At 41.3% G+C, this 19,680-nt stretch overlaps 1 protein-coding gene across 1 annotated transcript in view; it reads right to left on the bottom strand.

Moving 5' to 3' along the window:
• The window catches only part of LOC137331602 (ephrin type-A receptor 3-like), a 245,296-nt gene that overhangs the window by 40,796 nt on the left and 184,820 nt on the right, over positions 1-19,680 (bottom strand). The window contains exon 8 of the mRNA XM_067995509.1: positions 546-613. Within this exon, the coding sequence (XP_067851610.1) occupies positions 546-613 (68 nt within the window). The remainder of the gene's footprint in view (positions 1-545; positions 614-19,680) is intronic.

Raw genomic sequence — 19,680 nt, 5'->3', positions numbered from 1 at the left:
ATCATACATGTGTTCATCAGCACTGGCATGTAGATTGTGACAAACTATCTGTAATAATGAAGATCCATTATTATACACACACAATATACTGATTGGGGGTGAAATCAAACAGCTCATATAGATTTGAAGTCCCTTCCCACCCTAACAAAAAAGACTGATTTTGATCTATTGCCATCACACTGGAGGAGGAAAATAAAACAGGAAGAGACGTCCATTCTGTTTCTATCTCTTTGCTATATATCTAGAATTGGGCGAATTTGCATCTTCAGTGAATCAAAGCCATTATAACATGTAATGAGGCCCTATCAGTGGCAGTTGCAATTTTTCCTTGATTTTAATTTATTGCCGAATTTTTTTCCACTTTGGCCACTCAGTGAGGGTTATTTTAACCTAAATCACCGGGTGAGAAACCAACAGGATTGGGTGGAGTTCTGGATTTACACATCTGCCTGATATTACTTTCCATGGACTTCGATAAGGTAAATTCTACCCTATTGTAATTTGGCACAATGCGACCTTATTTGAACTTTTAACTTTACTCTTACCTTGACCATGATGGAACTGCATTTTTTCCTCATCTGGGTCTTGTTTAGCTTTGATGTAGCCACAATGCCTTTGGAACAAAAAAATGAAGACGCTGTTCAATGACAAGAGTGGAAATGTTCCCTTTTCCCTGCGGTGGTTTCATCAGTTTAACAGATGTAGCAGGCACGCTCACTGCCAATGCCAGTGTTTTTGTAATCTATGTAACAGCAAATCATGTTCCCAAATGGGGAATCATGACACACACACACACACACACACACACACACACTTCCTCCTCCCAATTTTCTTCCTTTATTCCTCCTTTCCTTATGGCAGTGACTTACGCACAGCTGTTACCAGCCCTTCAATACCTGACTTAAAGGGTCGTCCTTTGTGTTAGCCTACGCAGCGAGTGTTAGATCAGTCGAGAGGATGGCACGACACCACAGTCAAGCTCAATCCTGTCCTCAACTGATGTCCATGCACTTTCCAGTAGACCCACTTGGGAGTGATCAGGAGTGGTTAGTTTTGCTCCTTTCCCAGACAAAAAAGCACTGAGACAAATTTTAGCATCCTCACTGCTGTCCCTTAGAGCATTTCCCATTGTTCTGGCTCCCATTGAAAACATGCGCAGCCTGCCATTCTCATTATCATTCCAAATCTTATTCACCTTGAAGAACATCAAATCTTTAGAAAATAAGCATGAACTTCAACATTACTTTTTCCTGCTTCTGCTAATCTTTTAAGTGTTGTTATTTTTTAGACAGCAAGTATGGGTGACATTATCAGAAGGATTGGCATGAAAGATTCATTCAGCCCTGTAGTGTAAGGAAACCAAATATCAGCAGTCATTACCCGGTGTGATTGTCTTATTTCTGTAGTGTGTGTGTGTTAGTTCAGATTGAGCTCAACTGTGATAAAATCATTTCCCCCAATGGTGTCATCAACACTCATCGGAATGAACTGGTATTCTTTTACAATGCATTTTTGCCAAAAGTTCCAACTGAGCCTTCAGGTGCTGTTTTGCTGATTTTTATTTCGCAAAATGAAGTGCCATCTCTTTCGGATGAATAAATATTAATTCACTTAAATACATTTCTGGCAATTCTTATGCACTTCAGTGGAGATCTTGTGAAGAGATTGAGGAAGATATGACTGGAGACTCACCATTTTATCCTTAAGTTGAGGCCGAGGGCTGCTTTTAGGTTACAAGATGGGCAACGAATAGAAAATGATTAGTGTTTAAAAGTCTATGATAACTGCATTGTGACAAAGGGGTAAGTGAGGACCTTCATGTTTTGTTAATGTTAGAAACTGAGAATCCATACATTGACATAGAATTACAAGAACAGGCCATTTGGCCCAACTGGTCTATTCTGGTGTTTATGCTCCACACGAGCCTCCTCCCACCCTATTTCATCCAATTCTATTTGCATATCCTTCTATTCCTTTCTCCCTCATGTACTTATCTAGTTTCCCCTTAAAGGCATCAATGCTATTTGCCTCAAAAATAAAGATACAGTACTTTAATCCAGACTAGTTCCTCATCCCAAGAAGGTCATAATGCACATGGGGGGAAAGATTTCTTCTGGTAGTAAAGTGTTTATCATATTTATGAAGTTCCTTTATGCCCTACTTTAATGCAGTCATTAATTTATTGAAAATAAATGGGTTGATAACAGCATTAAAATAGTGCACACAAAATAAGTTAAGTAGTGGGCCAGTAGAGGAGATTAAACAGCTACATGTCATAATTGAAATTGTGCCATGAACTTCACAATGATGGCTAAACCATCATCCTTCATTATTTTTCTATAAGCCCATCTGACATGTTGCCAACTAGGAGTAAGTAAATAATGCAGCCAGAGCGGACCAGCTGAAAGGGAGTAAATGATGTAGCAGAGAAAGGCCAGCGGATATTAACTGAAAATCCTGCCAGTCTGTTCCTGCTGCTTTATTTATTTTCACTCTGCCCATTCCTAGGAGTTGCATCAGTCATAGTGGAAAAGGGGACAGATCTTTCTGAAATCTTAGAATGGAATGAAGCAGAAAATAAGGAAGATTTACACGCTGAGATAATAACATGATGGCTAAAAGGACTTGGGAGGATGTTATTTTAGATATATAGAAAGAAAAGAAATAACATGCATTTATGTAGTGCCTTTCACGACCTCAGGATGTCCCAAAGCACCTTGCAGCAAATTAAGTATTTTTGAAGTACAATTACTGTTGTAATGTAGGAAAACACAGTGGCAAATTTGTACACAGCAAGGTCCTACAAACAGCAATGAGATATTGACCAGATAATCTGTTTTAGTGATTTTGGTTGAGGGATAAGTGTTGCCAAGGACACTGGGGAGAACTCTCATGCTTTTCTTCGAATAGGATCATGGCATCTTTAACATCCAAAAGATGACACTTCCAACAGTGCAGCACTCCCTCAATACTGTACTGAGGTGTCAGCCTAGATTATGTGCTCAAGTCTCTGGTGTGCGGCATGAACCCAGTGAGGCGAGAGAACAATCACAGAGCCAAGGCTGACACCTTCATGCTCAGATATGAGTGTTGAATTGTTTTTGGGTTGGTTGCTGGATATTTTGAATAAGTCAGAATCCTATCGACACACAGCTATGTCACTTCCAGATAATTTTTTTTATAAACATGTATTTTAAGCTATTTGAAATCCCTGATATAGTTTCACTCATTTTATTTTTTGACAACTGTGTGCATTTAAAAAAATTGCAGGAATAAAACCACAAAAAATGTCCTGTGAAGCACCTGGTCATGTGTTGTTACTCCATTAATTAATTTCCCTTCATTAGTGATACATTACAAAATAATACAATGTGTTAGTGGACAAGGGGTCTCAATTCATTCAGTTGCTGATTTGTGTCAAAATCTGACGGTAAAAAACAGATTGACCTGGATGATGAGATTTGTTGCTGTAAAATAAGGATTCCTGTATGCACAAGGTCACATTCATCTAATTAAGATATTGTGATGAGTAGCAATCTTCTATTGATATTAAAACTCTTTGTGATGGGTAAGCCGTCCGATTTTAGGTTCAATCCAATTAAAAGCAATAATTATCCAATGAAAGATGAACTCTTCAATTAGGGTTAAACCAAGAAATGCACTTCAGGTTTGAAGCACGCAGCCGCCAGTCTCAGTTTGGCATTGTTGTGATGTATAATTGTTTTGTACTGCTTAATACAGTTGTATTCTGTATTTGCTTAAAATAATTGTATTGCTTAAAGCTAGTTGTGAACTGCCAGAATGAGTGTTTGATCATTCATATTGGGACGATTCTCTCTTACGCTGTAAAACACGAGTGGTACCTTTGAATTGTCAGGCAAGAATCCACGCTAACTCTCATATGATAGACAGCTGTTTAGAACCAACCTTGGAGAAAAAGCAATTAAGACTGACAAAACCATTAAAAAAGGAAAAAAAACATGAGAAGGAACAAGGAGGGAAGATAGATCACTTACAAATGTATGGGTTAAACTGAGTCTCATTGTTGAAACTATGATAACTGGAACATAAATATCTGCTGTAAGGAAGAGCAGATAACGACTATCTGGATTGGCAGAACTTTGTAGTGAATAAATGGGACATAAATACAGCTAACTGTCCAACTCGAGAGCAGCTAAGCTCCAGACCTTCTGAAGGAAGAAACATCCGAAAATCATGTCTTAGCCTGAAGAATGAAGACCATGAAATGAAGAAAAAAGACCATGAAATGAAGAAAAAAGACTTCTCTTCATATCAAACCAAAACTATCATGAGATCGTCTGTTAATGACTTGTGAAACAAATGTACCTATCAAATAGTTTACAATGAAATAAGTATGTGTGTGTATATATATATATATATATATATATATACACACACATATATAAAGGAAAATTCCTCAAGGTTTCTGTCTCCTTTGATTTCGGGATCTATTGGTCTAAACCTTTACAGAGAGCTGGTCTATACTGGGTTAATATTAGTTAAGTAACGTCCCGCTATCGTAACAGATTTAGAGACAGTATACAACAGTGTAGTGAGCACTTCATCTTCTGTCTACACCGAGAGGCAGTATCGACATAGAACAGACCTTCACTTGTTTGCGCCACACACAAATAGATGGCTGACCGAGTTTGAGTGGAAGATCAATGGAAATCCCATTTATGCGTCTATCCGGGGCTTCCGTCAAAGTCACGACAGCTGATTGGGAGAAGCTCCGAGGAAATACCTGACGATTGTGTTTGAGTTTGTTATCTGAAGTAGTACGGATGTGCACAAAGCTGATTTCACCTGATTTCATTTTTACTTCAGGGAAAATGAAAACCTGAAAACCAGAAGGCCTAACTATAAATTGTGTTCTCTGAAGCTCACAACGCCTCCACAGAGGAGCTTTTAAACAACTTGTCTTTATCTTCAACAGGTGTTATAGAATGATACATGGTCAATTTAGAACATTTGTAGCTGAAATGGTGCTTGGATTTGTGGTTTCATGAATGGGCTACATATTATATGGTTCTGGAACTAGGTTACACTTTACAGTCAGGAAGATCAGTTGATGTCAGATTATATGAAATGGGATGTGTAATGGCGTATAGTTAATTTGATCAAGAAAACTCAGGAGATTGTCTGCAGCATTATCTCCAGCTTTAATCCAAAATGTCAGTTCACATCTTGGACCACAGGGTGATTGTATATCAATCCCATCTCTTACCACTCGATGGCTCCATTCAACTTTATACGTGTCATTACATCTCCCATTCCTTCCAGTAAAGTGTATTTATTTGAAACTCAAAATTCAAATAAACTCTAATTGTACATGGTGCTTATGTTTTATCAGACTGATACACTATGGAGTAGATTCCCCCGCCCCGAGTGGACTTCGGGTGGCTGGTTGAACATGCCGGCTGGCTGCCCGATAGTCCTGGCAGGAGGCCCGGTCCATTTTGACAGCTGGGCCTCATTAGCACTGGGCCGGTGGACTGTGGGTGGAAATCGAGTGCCCCGGTGCAGGCCGCTGGCTCTGGGGTGCTGCAATATCAGGTGGGCCGGTCGGCCTCCAGGATCCCGTGGGTATGGTGCGGGGGTTCCAATCTCGGGAAGTGGGGAAGTGGGGGGGAGTCGGATCGGCAGCAACCCTGGCTGGTTTTGTGGAGACTGGATGAGCAGTCCTGCTCCCCCCAGACCCACAAAAATGAAGAAGTACTTACCTTTGGGCTCTTATTCAGCTGGACAGCCAGCTGAAACGAAGCAGAGCGCGCACGGCACACACTCTGCCCAGTTCAGTCCTAAAATTGCACTGGGGTCGTATGGACGTCATAGGACCCCAATTCAAATATCCAAATTAGCTCTGTGCCTTTTTCAGGCACCTATTTGAAAGATCCTGGCAAAATAGAGACAGCAACAGTGGGATCAGGGTAGTAAGTTTTTCTACACGGTTTTCAAAGCATTACCGCCCCTTTTCCGCTGGGCGGTGGCCTCAAAATTCATCCATATAAATCTAAACCATCAAGGTTTTTGGATTCTGTTTTGAGTATCTCAAGTTTAGCTCTAATCTTTCAGACATTTTGATGAGGTCTCTTTTTTTTTTTCTCAATTGTTGCACACCTGCTTTTGGAAGATCTTGACGTTACTCTCATTGTACACCTTATGCTTACTTTAGTTGTATTTTAGCTATTGTGAATTCTTCTTTGATGACCTTTTGGTTTGGGGAACCGTTTTGAGGTGTGAATTTTGCTTTCCTGCTATGACCAAGTAACAATCCCATAACTGGGTGCGTCATGATAATCGATTAGGGATAGAGATGTTTGCAATTTGAACAGCCTTCCCATTGGTTCGTAGGTACTTTGATAGTGGGGTTGTGTGTTTGAATTTGTAAGCCTTGCTAAATTTTCCAAACACAATACTTGCAAACTGGGGCCCATTATCTGAAACTGTTCCATCTGGAGCAACGTACCTGGCAAACTGCTGCTTGCAATATGCATCACATTCGAACTGTTGATATTGGTTAATATATTGAATTCAAAAAATGTGAAAAGTAGCCCACGATTAATAAATATTGAATAAATGTCAAATACGTGGATTTTAGCAAGGCTTTTGACAAGGACCCACATGGCAGACTAGTCAAAAAAGTAAAAGCACATGGGATCCAAGGGAAAGTGGCTGGTTGGATCCAAAATTGGCTCAGTGGCAGGAAGCAAAGGGTTATAGTTGACGGGTGTTTTTGTGGCTGGAAGGCTTTTCCAGTGGGGTTTCGCAAGGCTCGATACTAGGTCCCTTGCTTTTTGTGGTATATATTAATGATATGGACTTGAATGTCGGGGGGGCTTGATCAAGAAGTTTGCAGATGATACAAAAATTGGCCTTGTGAAAGAGAGCAAGAAGGAAAGCTGTAGACTGCAGGAAGATATCACTGGACTGGTCAGGTGGGCAGAAAAGTGGCAAATGGAATTCAATCCGGAGAAGTGTGAGGTAATGCATTTGGGGAGGGCAAACAAGGCAAGGGAGAACACAATAAATGGGAGGATACTGAGAGGTGTAGAGGAACAAAGGGACCTTGGAGTCCATGTCCACAGATCCCTGAAGGTGGCAGGATAGGTAGATAAGGTGGTTAAAAAGGCATACGGGATACTTTCCTTTATTAGCCAAGGCACAGAATATAAAAGCAGGGAGGTTATGCTAGAACTGTATAAAACATTGGTTAGGCCTCAGCTTGAGTACTGCGTACAGTTCTGGTCACCACATTACAGGAAAGAAGTGATTGCACTAGAGAGGGTACAGAGGAGATTTACGAGGACGTTGCCAGGGCTGGAGAATTTTAGCTATGAGAAAAGATTGGAAAGGCTGGGGTTGTTTTCTTTGGAACAAAGGAGACTGAGGGGAGATTTAATTGAGGTACATAAAATTATGATGGGACTAGATAGAGTGGCTAGGGAGGACTTATTTCCCTTAGCAGAAGGGTCGGTGACCAGTGAGAATAGATTCAAAGTATTTGATCGAAGGACTGGAGGGGAGTTGAGGAGAAACTTTTTCACCCAGAGGGTGGTGGGGGTCTGGAATTCACTGGTAGAAAGGGTGATAGAAGCAGAAACTCTCAACTCATTTAAAAAGTACTTGGATGTGCATTTGAAGTACCGTAACCTACAGGTCTACTGACCAAATGCGGACTAAACTGGATAGCTTTTTTTCGGCCGGCACGGACACGATGGGCCGATTGGCCTCCTTCTGTCTCGTAACTTTCTGTGATTCTACATCATTCCCAACTTTCTGCCACGGGCCTTCATTGGCCCACTGCACACTTCACATCTGTATGTATTGCATATCGGATGTTGACAAGCCATGTCTGCAATTTACGCTGATATGGTCGGCCAGAACAAAATATTTCTTGCTGACCTTCTAGATTTTTCAATTCCTGGGTAGCTTTGATGTATTTTTACCAACATAAAGTTTTCTGAGGCTGGCAGGCACTACAACATTGTGACTTTTGAAGGTGAGCCCTTTTCAGCAGCCAATTCATCTTGGAAGTCTCTGTACTGTTGTAAGACAGGCTCAAGGTCAGGAATTTCAACTTTTGCAATGACTGCTCTTTCTCACTTTCTGTTATTGTTTATAATAACTCCCACATCTGGTGTTAGCTGAATGCTCTGCTTTTCTGCAATGTATTCCAAATCTTTAAATACATCAGCATAATTCTCTGTCACTTTTAGGCATTTACTGTTAGTGACTACATCAATTTTTTTCATTCAGCTGTAACTGTTAGCATGCTTGAAGTCCAAGAAGTGGTTATGCTCCCTGTTCCAATACTTACATTAACATTTTTCTATCAGTTTGAGGTTTTGGCCAGTGTACATAACCAACTTTACATTAGACTTGCTCACTTTCGTACTTAGCCTCTTGTAAATTGAATATGACAGGGCATAGTTATTGAGCTGCCGTGTCTAGCTTATAATAAACAGTTCTGTCATTCATTTTGAGGTTGACTGTCCATTCAAAATCATCTCCTGTCTCAATTGCAGCCATAAAAAATCATTCTCACTCTTGAGACTATGAACTTTCTTTTGAATTATTTTCTTGCCTGATGATGATGCTTTTCCTTCGCATACTTAAGCAAACTAGTTTTTTATACACACTGAATGCAACTTTGCCCAGATGTTGCCTATTAATTCCTCTCGTGATTTACCACGATCCATGATCTGTTGTTAACTAGATTGATGCGATTTTTGTCATTGCATGAAAGGACAGCTCTGCTTCGCTCATATTACTTGTACCATTACTCGAATTGCTTAGGTGTTTTAGTTGTCCTTTGCTGGTTTCTTCTGCTTTGCTTTCTTTCGATTTAGACTCTTTTTTTTCATTTGGTAATGTAGCTCTGATTTGATCATCTGTTACAATGAGTATAAGGTTGTCTGTAACGAGGCTGAAAAAGAGGTCTGTACAAGAATAAACCTCTCTGCCTCTCTACCTCTATCTCCTCCTTTAAGATGCTCTTTAAAACCTACCTCTTTGACCAACCCTTTGGTCACGTGTCCTAATATCTTTTTATGTGGCTCGATGTCAGATTTGGTTTGATAATCGCTCCTGTGAAGCGCCTTGGAATGTTTTACCGAGTTAAAGGCGTTGTATAAATGCAAGTTGTTGTTTTCACATCTCTTATATATTGATCAATGCTCTCTCCTTTTGACTTAAAACCTAGTATTCAACATATTTGCATACGTAATGTTCCTCTGAGATATGAAATATTCCTCAAACTTATTCATCAACATCTACAGATTCCATTTATCCTCTTCCTCAGTATACACAAGTATATGATACACATCTATTTATACCTCACATGAAGCAAAGTACTGGCCTGCACTGCCTGCTTTGTGTCGCTGATACATACAACTCAAAGCTCTGTGTTCATTTCCTTCTGGTATCAAATGGCCTGGGAGTTTTAAACCTTATATTTCGATCCCATGTAATGGTTTGTAGTCAATTTTAACAACACTCAGGAGACTGTCTGCAGTGTGTCACGAGCATTATTCTGAATGTCATCTCACCTCTTAGAGCTCATGATGTTTTTTTAATAGCTCTCATCTCTGACCACTAGATGGTTCTATTCAGTTTTATACAGAGTTACAGGATTGGTTGATGGACATAACAATACTACATGGTAGAAAGGTGGGAGAGAGAAAACAGGGAACTACAGGCCAGTTCGCCTGACATCAGTAGTAGGGAAAATGCTAGAATCTATTATTAAGGATGTAGTAACAGGGCACTTAGAAAATTATAATATGATTAGGCAGAGTCAACATGGTTTTATGAAAGGGAAATCATGTTTGACAAATCTATTAGAGTTTTTTGAGGACGTAACTAGCAGGGTAGATAAGGGGGAACCAGTGGATGTAGTATATTTAGATTTTCAAAAGGCATTCGATAAGGTGCCACACAAGAAGTTGTTCCACAAGATTAGGGCTCATGGGATTGGGGATAATATATTAAAATAGATAGAGGATTGGTTAACGGACAGAAAACAGAGATTAGGAATAAATGGGTCATTTTCGAGTTGGCAGGATGTAACTAGTGGGGTGCCGCAAGGATCGGTGCTTGGGCCTCAGCTATTTACATTCTATATTAATGACTTAGATGAAGGGACCGAGCGTAATGTATCCAAGTTGCTGACAATACAAAGCTAGGTGGGAAAGTAAGCTGTGAGGAAGACGCAAAGAGGCTGCAAAGGGATATAGACAGGTTAAGTGAGTGGGCAAGACGTTGGCAGATAGTGTATAATGTGGGGCAATATGAAATCATCCGCTTTGGTAGGAAGAATAGAAAAGCAGAATATTTTTTAAAAGGTGAGAGACTAAGAAATGTTGGTATTCAGAGGGATTTGGGTGTACTTGTACATGAATCACAGAAAGTTAACATGCAGGTACAGCAAGCAACTATGAGGCAAATGGTATGTTAGCCATTATTGCATGGGGGTTGGAGTATAAGAGTAAGGAAGTCTTGCTGCAATTATATAGGGCTCCGGTGAGACCACACCTGGAGTACTATGTACAGTTTTGGTCTCCTTACCTAAGGAAGGATATACTTGCCTTAGGGCATTGCAACAACGGTTTACTAGATTGATTCCTGGGATGAGAGGGTTGTCCTATGAGGAGAGATTGAGTAGAATTCTCTGGAGTTTAGAAGAATGAGAGGTGATCTCATTGAAACGTTTAAAATTCTTAGAGGGCTTGACAGGGTAGATGCTGAGAGGCTGTTTCCCCAGGCTGGAGAGTCTACAGCTGGAGTTCATAGTCTCAAGATAATGGTCGGCCATTTAGGACCGAGATGAGGAAAAATTTCTTCACTCAGAGGGTTGTGAATCTTTGGAATTCTTTACCCGAGGGCTATGGCTGCTCAGTCATTGAATATATTCAAGACTGAGATCGATGGATATTTGGACACTAAGGGAATCAAGGGATCTGGGAATAGGGCAGGAACGTGGATTTGAGGTAGAAGATCAGCCACGATCTTATTGAATGGCGGAGTAGGCTTGAGGGGCCGAACGGCCTACTCCTGATCCTATTTCTTATGTTCTTATGATTGCTTAGACTCGCCGCTGGAGTGTCAGCAAATTCCACCTCATAGGTGTTTGACACCAATCCATATTAACTTGCTGCAAGCCTCATTTGATTTAATTGACCACACAAAGAATGAAGTCAACAGTTAACAGGAAATGCTTCTGGTGAGATCAACCCAAATAACTTTGTCATTAACAAGTATTAGCACATTAAAGCCGTCTTGCTTCATCCCGGCAGTTTGTCTCTGGGAGTGCAGAGTGAAATGCCCAGCTCTCAACTGGGTCTTTGTGAGCCTGGTTTTAACTTCAAAAATACCATGAAGATGACGGAACAAAAATACACAATAGACAAACATTCCACTTTGTCACACCTTATGTATACTGCATTTCTAATATGTATGGTGTAACTAAAATTAGCAATTATTCCACTCAATGGTTCAGGGACTCAAAACATACTGAACCAAAGCAGTTGCCTTAAATGGATTTCACTATAGTCAGCTGCAGATGATTTCTCAATAAATCTTTGGTAATAGCACAAACTAAACATCTGTGGGAATTAAAGATATGAGAATAGATTTTCCATTGTGCGGGCGGGGGGGTTTAGCATCTTCTCAACAGTTTACTGTGCTGACCTTGTTTGATTTTGCAGGATCAGCTTTATTTATATAATGTGGATGAGCTCTCGGCCCATATTGTGTCTAGCATTGAGAGCTTGCCAGGTTGGGAGGGGGATGGTGGGGTGGGCTTACGAGGAGTAATAGACAACATTAAAGTGATACAAGTACTTTTCAGATCAATGCCTATGAATAGAAACAAAAACATTGGTAGACATTACAAAGGTTTCTAACATTTTTATTATGGATTTAAGCTTTTGCAAAAGCTGGTTCGGTAACACATATCTGGCAAACCCCAATGGCGAGCTCAATAAATGTAGAAGCAGGAAACTCACTCCTTTGCCAAAGGAGGAAGTGATGCAACATTTGACCCTTTTTGATGTATGGCGAAGTGGAGGTGCTGCAGCATGAGGTGATTGCAAAAAGGGCGATGGCCTTGTTTCTAACTTCAGGGCACTTTTTCACAGGGCAGCATTGCAACGTGCCTGGAAGGGAGCCAGAAAACAGCTGGCCAAGCCTATTGGGCCTGTTGGTTGTAGGTATCCTTACAGTAAATGGTACAGCTCTGTCACTGGGTCCCTGGCTTTCTGTATGTAAATGTGGGTGTGAGGGTACCATCAGGTGGGTGTAGTCTGTCTGTGCGGCAGCCTGGTCTGCTACATGGCCCTCCATTGATCCCTGTCTGCCTTAAAAGAAAAACTAAGAGTGATTCCCATGGGGCAACCCATTGTGCCAACATTTTGGACATTCAAAAAAAATGTGAAGTTCGAAATGCTTGGCACAAACCTTCCAGAGCAACCAAGTGTCAAAAGGGAAAAAAAGCAACAACAAAAAGTTCAGCAATCTGGTAGGAATCTCTTAATGAAATTCCACATACAACCATTCCCCGAGCAACCCTGGAGCCCCATTTTATATGTGTGGATTTATGACACAATGCAATTCTGTTACAAAATTGTGTAGATGTCTAAGTGATGTCACTGGGGCCTCATTGAAAATTTGCAACTGGGAAACTGATGGGTGCTCCCAATGCCACTTTGTCGAAACTTAACACTACACCAATGCACTAACACACTCAGACCAGTATCACAAAGGGAAAAGTTTTACTTTAATTGACTTGTATACAAGGGAAGCTGTATTCTGAACAATGGTCAGAACAACCTCTTCAATGAACAAAGGAAACAGTTCACATTTATACAGTTTAATTAGCAATGCCCACCTGTCATAGAATATGGGCGTACATGTACATTCTTTATTGGTTCAGGTAGTTGGTCAATCAAGTAGTGAGCCTGCCCCCTCTGGACATCCATAGCTCATTCCTATATTGGCTCGTAGGCCTGAGAACACTATCTTCCCTACATTCTAAAGCTGGTTATCAGTAGGGCTGAAGTCAGTCTCAAGGCCACATGGCCTCTCAAGAAACTGTATTCTCATTATATTTTATAGTCAGCAATACCCTTATCTGCTCGGGGTGGGGGGGGGCAGACAGTACCAAGCACCTGCACAGCCAACTTAATTATCAACATACCAAGGCTTAAACGTAATTGCACAATTGTGTCTTTCTGTGTGTGTGTGCTGTAGCTACTCGATTATGGGAGCCAAGGAGTTAACATTGGTCAAATATCCATCATGCATTTCTTCTTTACTATGGTCAAGTAACTGTTCATGCATTTCTACATTAACATGGTCAAGTATCTCTTTATGCATTTCTACAACTTGATAACCTGACCAGGCATTGAATAGGCAGAACTTAGGTGATCTCTGTGTGCCCATTTATCTGGCGTAGCTGATGGGAAAATCTTCCTGAAGGAGTGCATGAACAAGTGGCATCAGCAGTAATTCAACGAAAACAAGTGTGTTGGACCTTCAACGTGCTGAGGCAAAGGGAAGCAGAAAAGAAGTTCGCATTGATGATTCTCAGTACTTTGAGATAGCCGAATCGTTCAGTCACGTTGGGAGCGGGGTGGAGGGCCAAGTGATTTATTACAGCCAGAGAGGGTAAATTGAATGAAGCGTCACTCTTGTTGCATTCTTGCACACCTGCCAGAGTTAGACATGGAGCATTATTGGTGAAGGCCTGGGGACAGATATCTAATTTTTCAGCCAGAGTTCCTCAGGATGGGAACTCTGGCTGATCTTCTAACTCGTCTCTAACTCAGGAGCCAATTATAATGGCCCAATCCTGCCTGGCAGAGATCAGCTGACTCTGCACACGCTAAAAACTGAACCTGGGACTTAGAATCATACAATCTTACAGCACAGAAGGAGGCCATTCAGCCCATCGTGTCTGTGCCAGCTCTTTGAAAGAGCTATTCAATTAGTCCCACTCCCCTGCTGTTTCCTCCTAGCCCTGAATTTTTTTTCCTTTTCAAGAATATATCCAATTCGCTTTTGATAGTTATTATTGAATCTGCTTCCACCATCCTATTGGGCAGTGCATTCCACATCATTACAACTTGCTGCATAAAAATATTCTCCTCATCTACCCCTTAGTTCTTTTGCCAATTATCGTAAATCTTTGTCTTCTGGTTACCGGCCCTCCTGCCAGTAGAAACAGTTTCTTCCTATCTACTCTATCAAAACCCCTCATAATTTTGAACATCTCTATTAAATCTCCCCTTATAATTCCCTGCTTTAAGGAGAACAGTCCTGGCTTCTCTAGTCTCTCTACATAACTGAAGTCAGTTGGGAAGGCAAATGGCATGTTGGCCTTTAATGCAAGGAGCTTGGAGTATAAGGGTAAGGAAGTCTTCCTACAATTGTACAGGGCATTGGTGAGATCTCACCTGGAGTACTGTGTACAGTTTTGGACTCCTTATCTAAGGAAGGATATACTTGCCTTACAGGCGGTGCAACGAGGATTAATTCCTGGGATGAGAGGGTTGTCCAATGAGGAGAGATTCAGTAGAATGGGCCTATACTCTCTGGAGTTTAGAAGAATGAGAGGTGAAACATATAAGATTCTGAGGGGGCTTGACAGGGTAGATGCTGAGAGGTTGTTTCGGCTGGCTGGAGAGTCTAGAACTAGGGAGCCGTATGGCCTACTCCTGCTCCTATTTCTTATGTCCTTATGTCCCTCATTACTGGTACCATTCCAGTAAATCTCCTGTGCATTCTTTCCAAAGCCTTAACATCCTTCCTATAGCATGTTGCCTAGAATTGGATACAATACTCCAGCTGTGTCCTAACCAGTGATTTTTAAACTTTATGGACTTTTTGATCTGCACAACTGCTTTTACCCTGAGATCAATGGGAGAGCTCAGGTGGTGACAGGCCTTCCCTAATAAGCTGGTTTAACTTTAAAGGTGATGTGATTAAAAAATGTCTGCAACAAAATGCCATGAATTGTTCTGGGCGTGTTTTTTTGGCTTGTGTCGACGAGAAGTAAAGTAACTTACCTCAGTAAAAGAATCATGGATTCACGTTTGAAGAGCTGAAATCGATAACCAGAAGCATGCATTTTTTATACTCCTGCCCTGACCTCAGCTTTTTACCACCAATGTGAAACTCTGCGGTTGTCGAGAAGTGCAGGCAAACAGTGGAGATTGGTGCCACAAGTAATTAAACCTCCAGATTTCCTGTTCTCTATCTCTGTTACAGAGATGTAGTATTTTTCCAAACTGATCTTGCTGAGAGATATTTTTTAAGGACTGCGTGGCACATTGAGTTAGCATACTATCACCTCTATGACCTGCTTTGAATTCAGCTCAGACTGATGAGATGACTTACATTCTACTGGTTGTAAGGGTCATATGTGGTATACTCTCAATCTGTAGCCTACAATGTAGTGCAAATGAGTTATCTGACTCCTCCTGACTTTGCACCTCTTGCTGTATGAACTTTCTTGGTGTATGGATGCCGACAGGACAGCATAAGCCTGCTTATGTGGGGCAGTTGAATTCCCTCACAATTCATCCCTATGGTTTCTTAGTCTGTTTTTATTGTGCACTTTGTAGCACCAACATCATCTCTACAGCTTTGCAAGAAGAGAACTGCCATTACACTGCTCACGTACACGGTTGCAGAGTGTCAGTTTGTAGGGGTCTGTGTATGTGAGTGTGTACATATATTATTAAATATCTATTGTAGGCATGGAGTGCTGCTTACTGTCTTCTCTCTGTCAGCTGGGGTTCTGTTATGCAGCTGGTCTCCTTGTTTACCACCCTCAATCGCTGACATGTTCAATCGCCAACCGTTTCTACAGTAACCAAGCGAGTATTACCTTTGGAGAGTAACTTTATTTGTGCACATTAACTCTCTACTCTCAAGAGCGTAACTCCTCACATTCCCAGTTTTCAACAGCCTGTCAGAGCACTCACTCATTGCAGTCTGCGTAAAAGGAAAGCGGAAGTCAGCCAAATCTGTCGTCAAAAGGTCCCTACGGCTGCACTGGGGTCTCTAGGTGCGAAGAAAGACGAGTTACAAGAAAAAACTGTGGAAGAAAAAGGCTGCCAGAAAATGTCTCCAACAGCATGTCTTCTGCAACAGGACTGAAACAGGGCAAGTGCTCTTTTTTGATGTGCATTAATGACCTGGACTTGGGGTGTAGGGGGCACAATTTCAAAGTTAGCAGATGACACAAAACTTGGAAATGTAGTAAACAGTGAGAAGGATAGTAACTGACTTCAGCGGGACATAGACAGGCTGGTGAAATGGGCAGACACATGGCAGATGAAATTTAATGCAGAAAAGTGTGAAGTGATACATTTTGGGAGGAAGAATGAGGAGAGGCAATATAAAGTGAATGGTGCAATTTTAAAGGGGTTGCAGGATCAGAGAGACCTGGGAGTTTAGGTACACAAATCTTTGAAGGTGGCAGGACAAGTTGATAAAGCTGTTTAAAAAAAAATATGGGATCCTTGGCTTTATAAATAGAGGGATAGAGTACAAAAGCGAGGCAGTTATGCTAAACCTTTATAAAACACTGGTTTGGCTTTAGCAAGAGTATTGTGTCCAATTCTAGGCACCATACTTGAGGAAGGATGTCAAGGCCTTGGAGAGGGTGCAGACAGATTTACCAGAGCTGTGGGACTTCAGTTATGTGGCGAGACTAGAGAAGCTGGGACTGTTCTCCTCAGAGCAGAGAAGGTTAAGGGGAGATTTAATAGAGGTGTTCAAAATTATGGGGGGTTTTGTAGAGGAGATAGGGAGAAACTGTTTCCACTGGCAGAAGGGTCGGTTACCAGAGGACACCGATTGAAGATATTTGGCAAAAGAACTGGAGGGGAGGTGAGAATGTTTTTTACACAGCGAGTTGTTATGATCTGGAATGCATTGCCTGAAAGGTTGGAGGAAGCAGATTCTACAGTAACCTTCAAAATGGATTCATATATATATTTGAAAAGGTAAAGTTTGCAGGGCTATGAGGAAAGAGTGGGGGAGTGGGACTAATTGGATAGCTCTTTCGAAGAGCCGGCTCAGGCACGATGGGCCAAATGGCCTACTTCTATGCTGTATGATTCTATGAAAAGCAAACTGCTGGATGAATGACTACAGACGTCTAGAAAAGGCAGAACGCTAAGCGGATGATTCATGCCAGATGTACCATGATTGAACAAACCTGAAGGGTTGAAGATTTGGGATAGTTCTGGCAAAATTTGCCATTGTTCGATGCATTAGTCCACAAACAGAAGAACCAAAAATATGTTTGGAGCTTAATACCAATCAACTTTATTCAGAATCACTGACAATGTCCTCCCCTGTGAACATTGAAATGCTCGGAGACTTGGTCCTTTGCCTGTAATATTTCTTGTAAAGCCTGTCTGTGTTCTTCGATGCTCTTCTGATTGATGAGAGTTGGCTGGGTGGACAGCTTTCTGTTTTGTCAGCTCTTTCCAGTCCTTAGAAATTAGAAAGCCACCTGCCGTACTACTAAGTGAGCTGTAATGTATCTTTTTTTTTAAAAAAAGAATTTTCACACCTGCTGCCATCGTATTTCAGCCAGCGGGAAGCCAAGCAAAGAAGCTCGGCTCTTAGGGAGCGATCTTGCTAATGGGGGACAAAGCCAGTCTGCATCCAGCCTAAGCTACACCTGATCCTCTAGTACCTGCTGCTGAGACTGGAGGAAGGTACTTAATTCCTAGCACTTTCATCCCTCGTCTCGAGGAACATAAATTTAAACAGAACATTATTTTCTTTCACTGATGACCTCCTTCACCGTTGCCATAACCGCACAAAATTTTCAACGCAGGGATCTGAGACTTTATCCACAGTTTTTTGAAACCTGATGTCTCTCTTTAAAATGGGAATTATGATCAGCGTCATTAAAAACTTAACAGCGCAGGAAACCAGTCAATGGTGGAAATGTAGGGCTTTGAAACGTTCCAGGCTCCAAAAAAATGATTCGGCAGAAGGAAATGCAGAGAGACTGGGGAGGCTGAGATCGTTCTCCTTAAAGCAGAGGAGGTTGAGGGGAGATTTAATAGAGGTGTTCAAAATTATGAGGGCTTTTGATAAGAGTAAATAAGGAGAAACTGTTTCCAGTGACAGGTGGGTTGGTAACCGGAAGACACAGATTTAAGATAATTGGCAAAAGAACCAGAGGGGAGATGAGGAGAAATGTTTTTACGCAGCCTGTTGTTATGATCTGGAATGCACTGCCTGAAAGGGAGGTGGAAGCAGATTTAATAGTAACCTTCAAAAGGAAACTGGATATATATACTGGAAAAGGGAAAATTTTCAGGGCTATGAGGAAAAAGCAGGGGAGTGAGATTAATTGGATAGTTCCTTCAAAGAGCCGGCACAGGCACGATGGGCCGAATGACCACCTCTTGTGCTGTAAGATTCCATGATTCCAAGGAAACTTACTGAAGTTCACATTTTATCTGGATTGCTTTGTTCCAGAATGTCCGTGCTGATGAAAGACTAGGTTCTGTTTCTATCACTTAATGTCAGTATTCCTATATTTTCCCCGAATGGGAATTAAGTTACCTCGGGTGCTGTTGGAAGACTGTGATTCTGTAGCACTTGTACCTGTGATCTGCTGGCTACAGATCTGCAGCAAGTAAAGAACAGGCCCTTCAAGATTGCTTTGTGCGGAGTAATATTATTCCGTGCTCTGGAAACTACCCAGTTTACAGAATGGGACAATCTCATAGCGACAGTGGCAAGGGGCAAACAATTGTACGCGAGCATAAGTTTGAGAAGTTGTGATTTCTTGTCTAGCTGAAGGACCTTTCACAATGGCTGAGAAATATGCATAGTTGATGGTCAGGAAATTGTGTGGCTGAGTGCTCATTCTATCCATAGACCGTAAATATGGTTATTGTCACTTCTAGCAGCAGCATTTATTTATACTTGCTCTAAGTTCTGGCAAAAATCAGGTCTTTAGGTGGGGCTCAGCAATCTCCAGATCTCAGCATCTCCATCTCATTTACTTGACAATGCTGCTGCCAAAGTCGTGGCTACCATCATCAGCAGCAACACAGTCATCTAAAGTGAGCATATGTGTTTTTCAGAACTGAAAAACATGCGCAGCAGATGACACTGGGGTGAATTGTGTCGCTGGGAGCATGGGTGAATAATTCTCACCAATTTCAGCTGTACAGCTTAGTCTCCAGTTGTGAGCAACACATGTCCTGGCAGTTACTTCCCTTTGTTCTGTAGCTGGAAGATCACAGTTGCTGAAGCATGACTTTTTATTGTAGCAACACAGTAAAACTGAGCTGGCATGAACAAAGGGGCATCAGAATGCATTATTTATTTCCTGTCAACATTCACCAAAGATGAGATATGAGGATAAAATGAAACAGGAAGAGCTTTCAAGCCGAAGTCTAGGCTTGCAGATACCTCTGGTAGTCCTATTTAATAGCAAATGTAAGGAATCTTACAACACCAGGTTATAGTCCAACAATTTTATTTTAAAATCACAAGCTTTCGGAGATTATCCCCTTCGTCAGGTGAGTGACGAAGGGGATAATCTCCAAAAGCTTGTGATTTTAAAATAAAATTGCTGGACTATAACCTGGTGTTGTAAGATTCCTTACATTT

Source organism: Heptranchias perlo, chromosome 13, assembly GCF_035084215.1.
Source record: "Heptranchias perlo isolate sHepPer1 chromosome 13, sHepPer1.hap1, whole genome shotgun sequence".
NCBI classification, from domain to species: domain Eukaryota; kingdom Metazoa; phylum Chordata; class Chondrichthyes; order Hexanchiformes; family Hexanchidae; genus Heptranchias; species Heptranchias perlo.
Note: the sequence above shows the minus strand (reverse complement) of the source record. Positions and strands in the feature narration are given on the sequence as shown.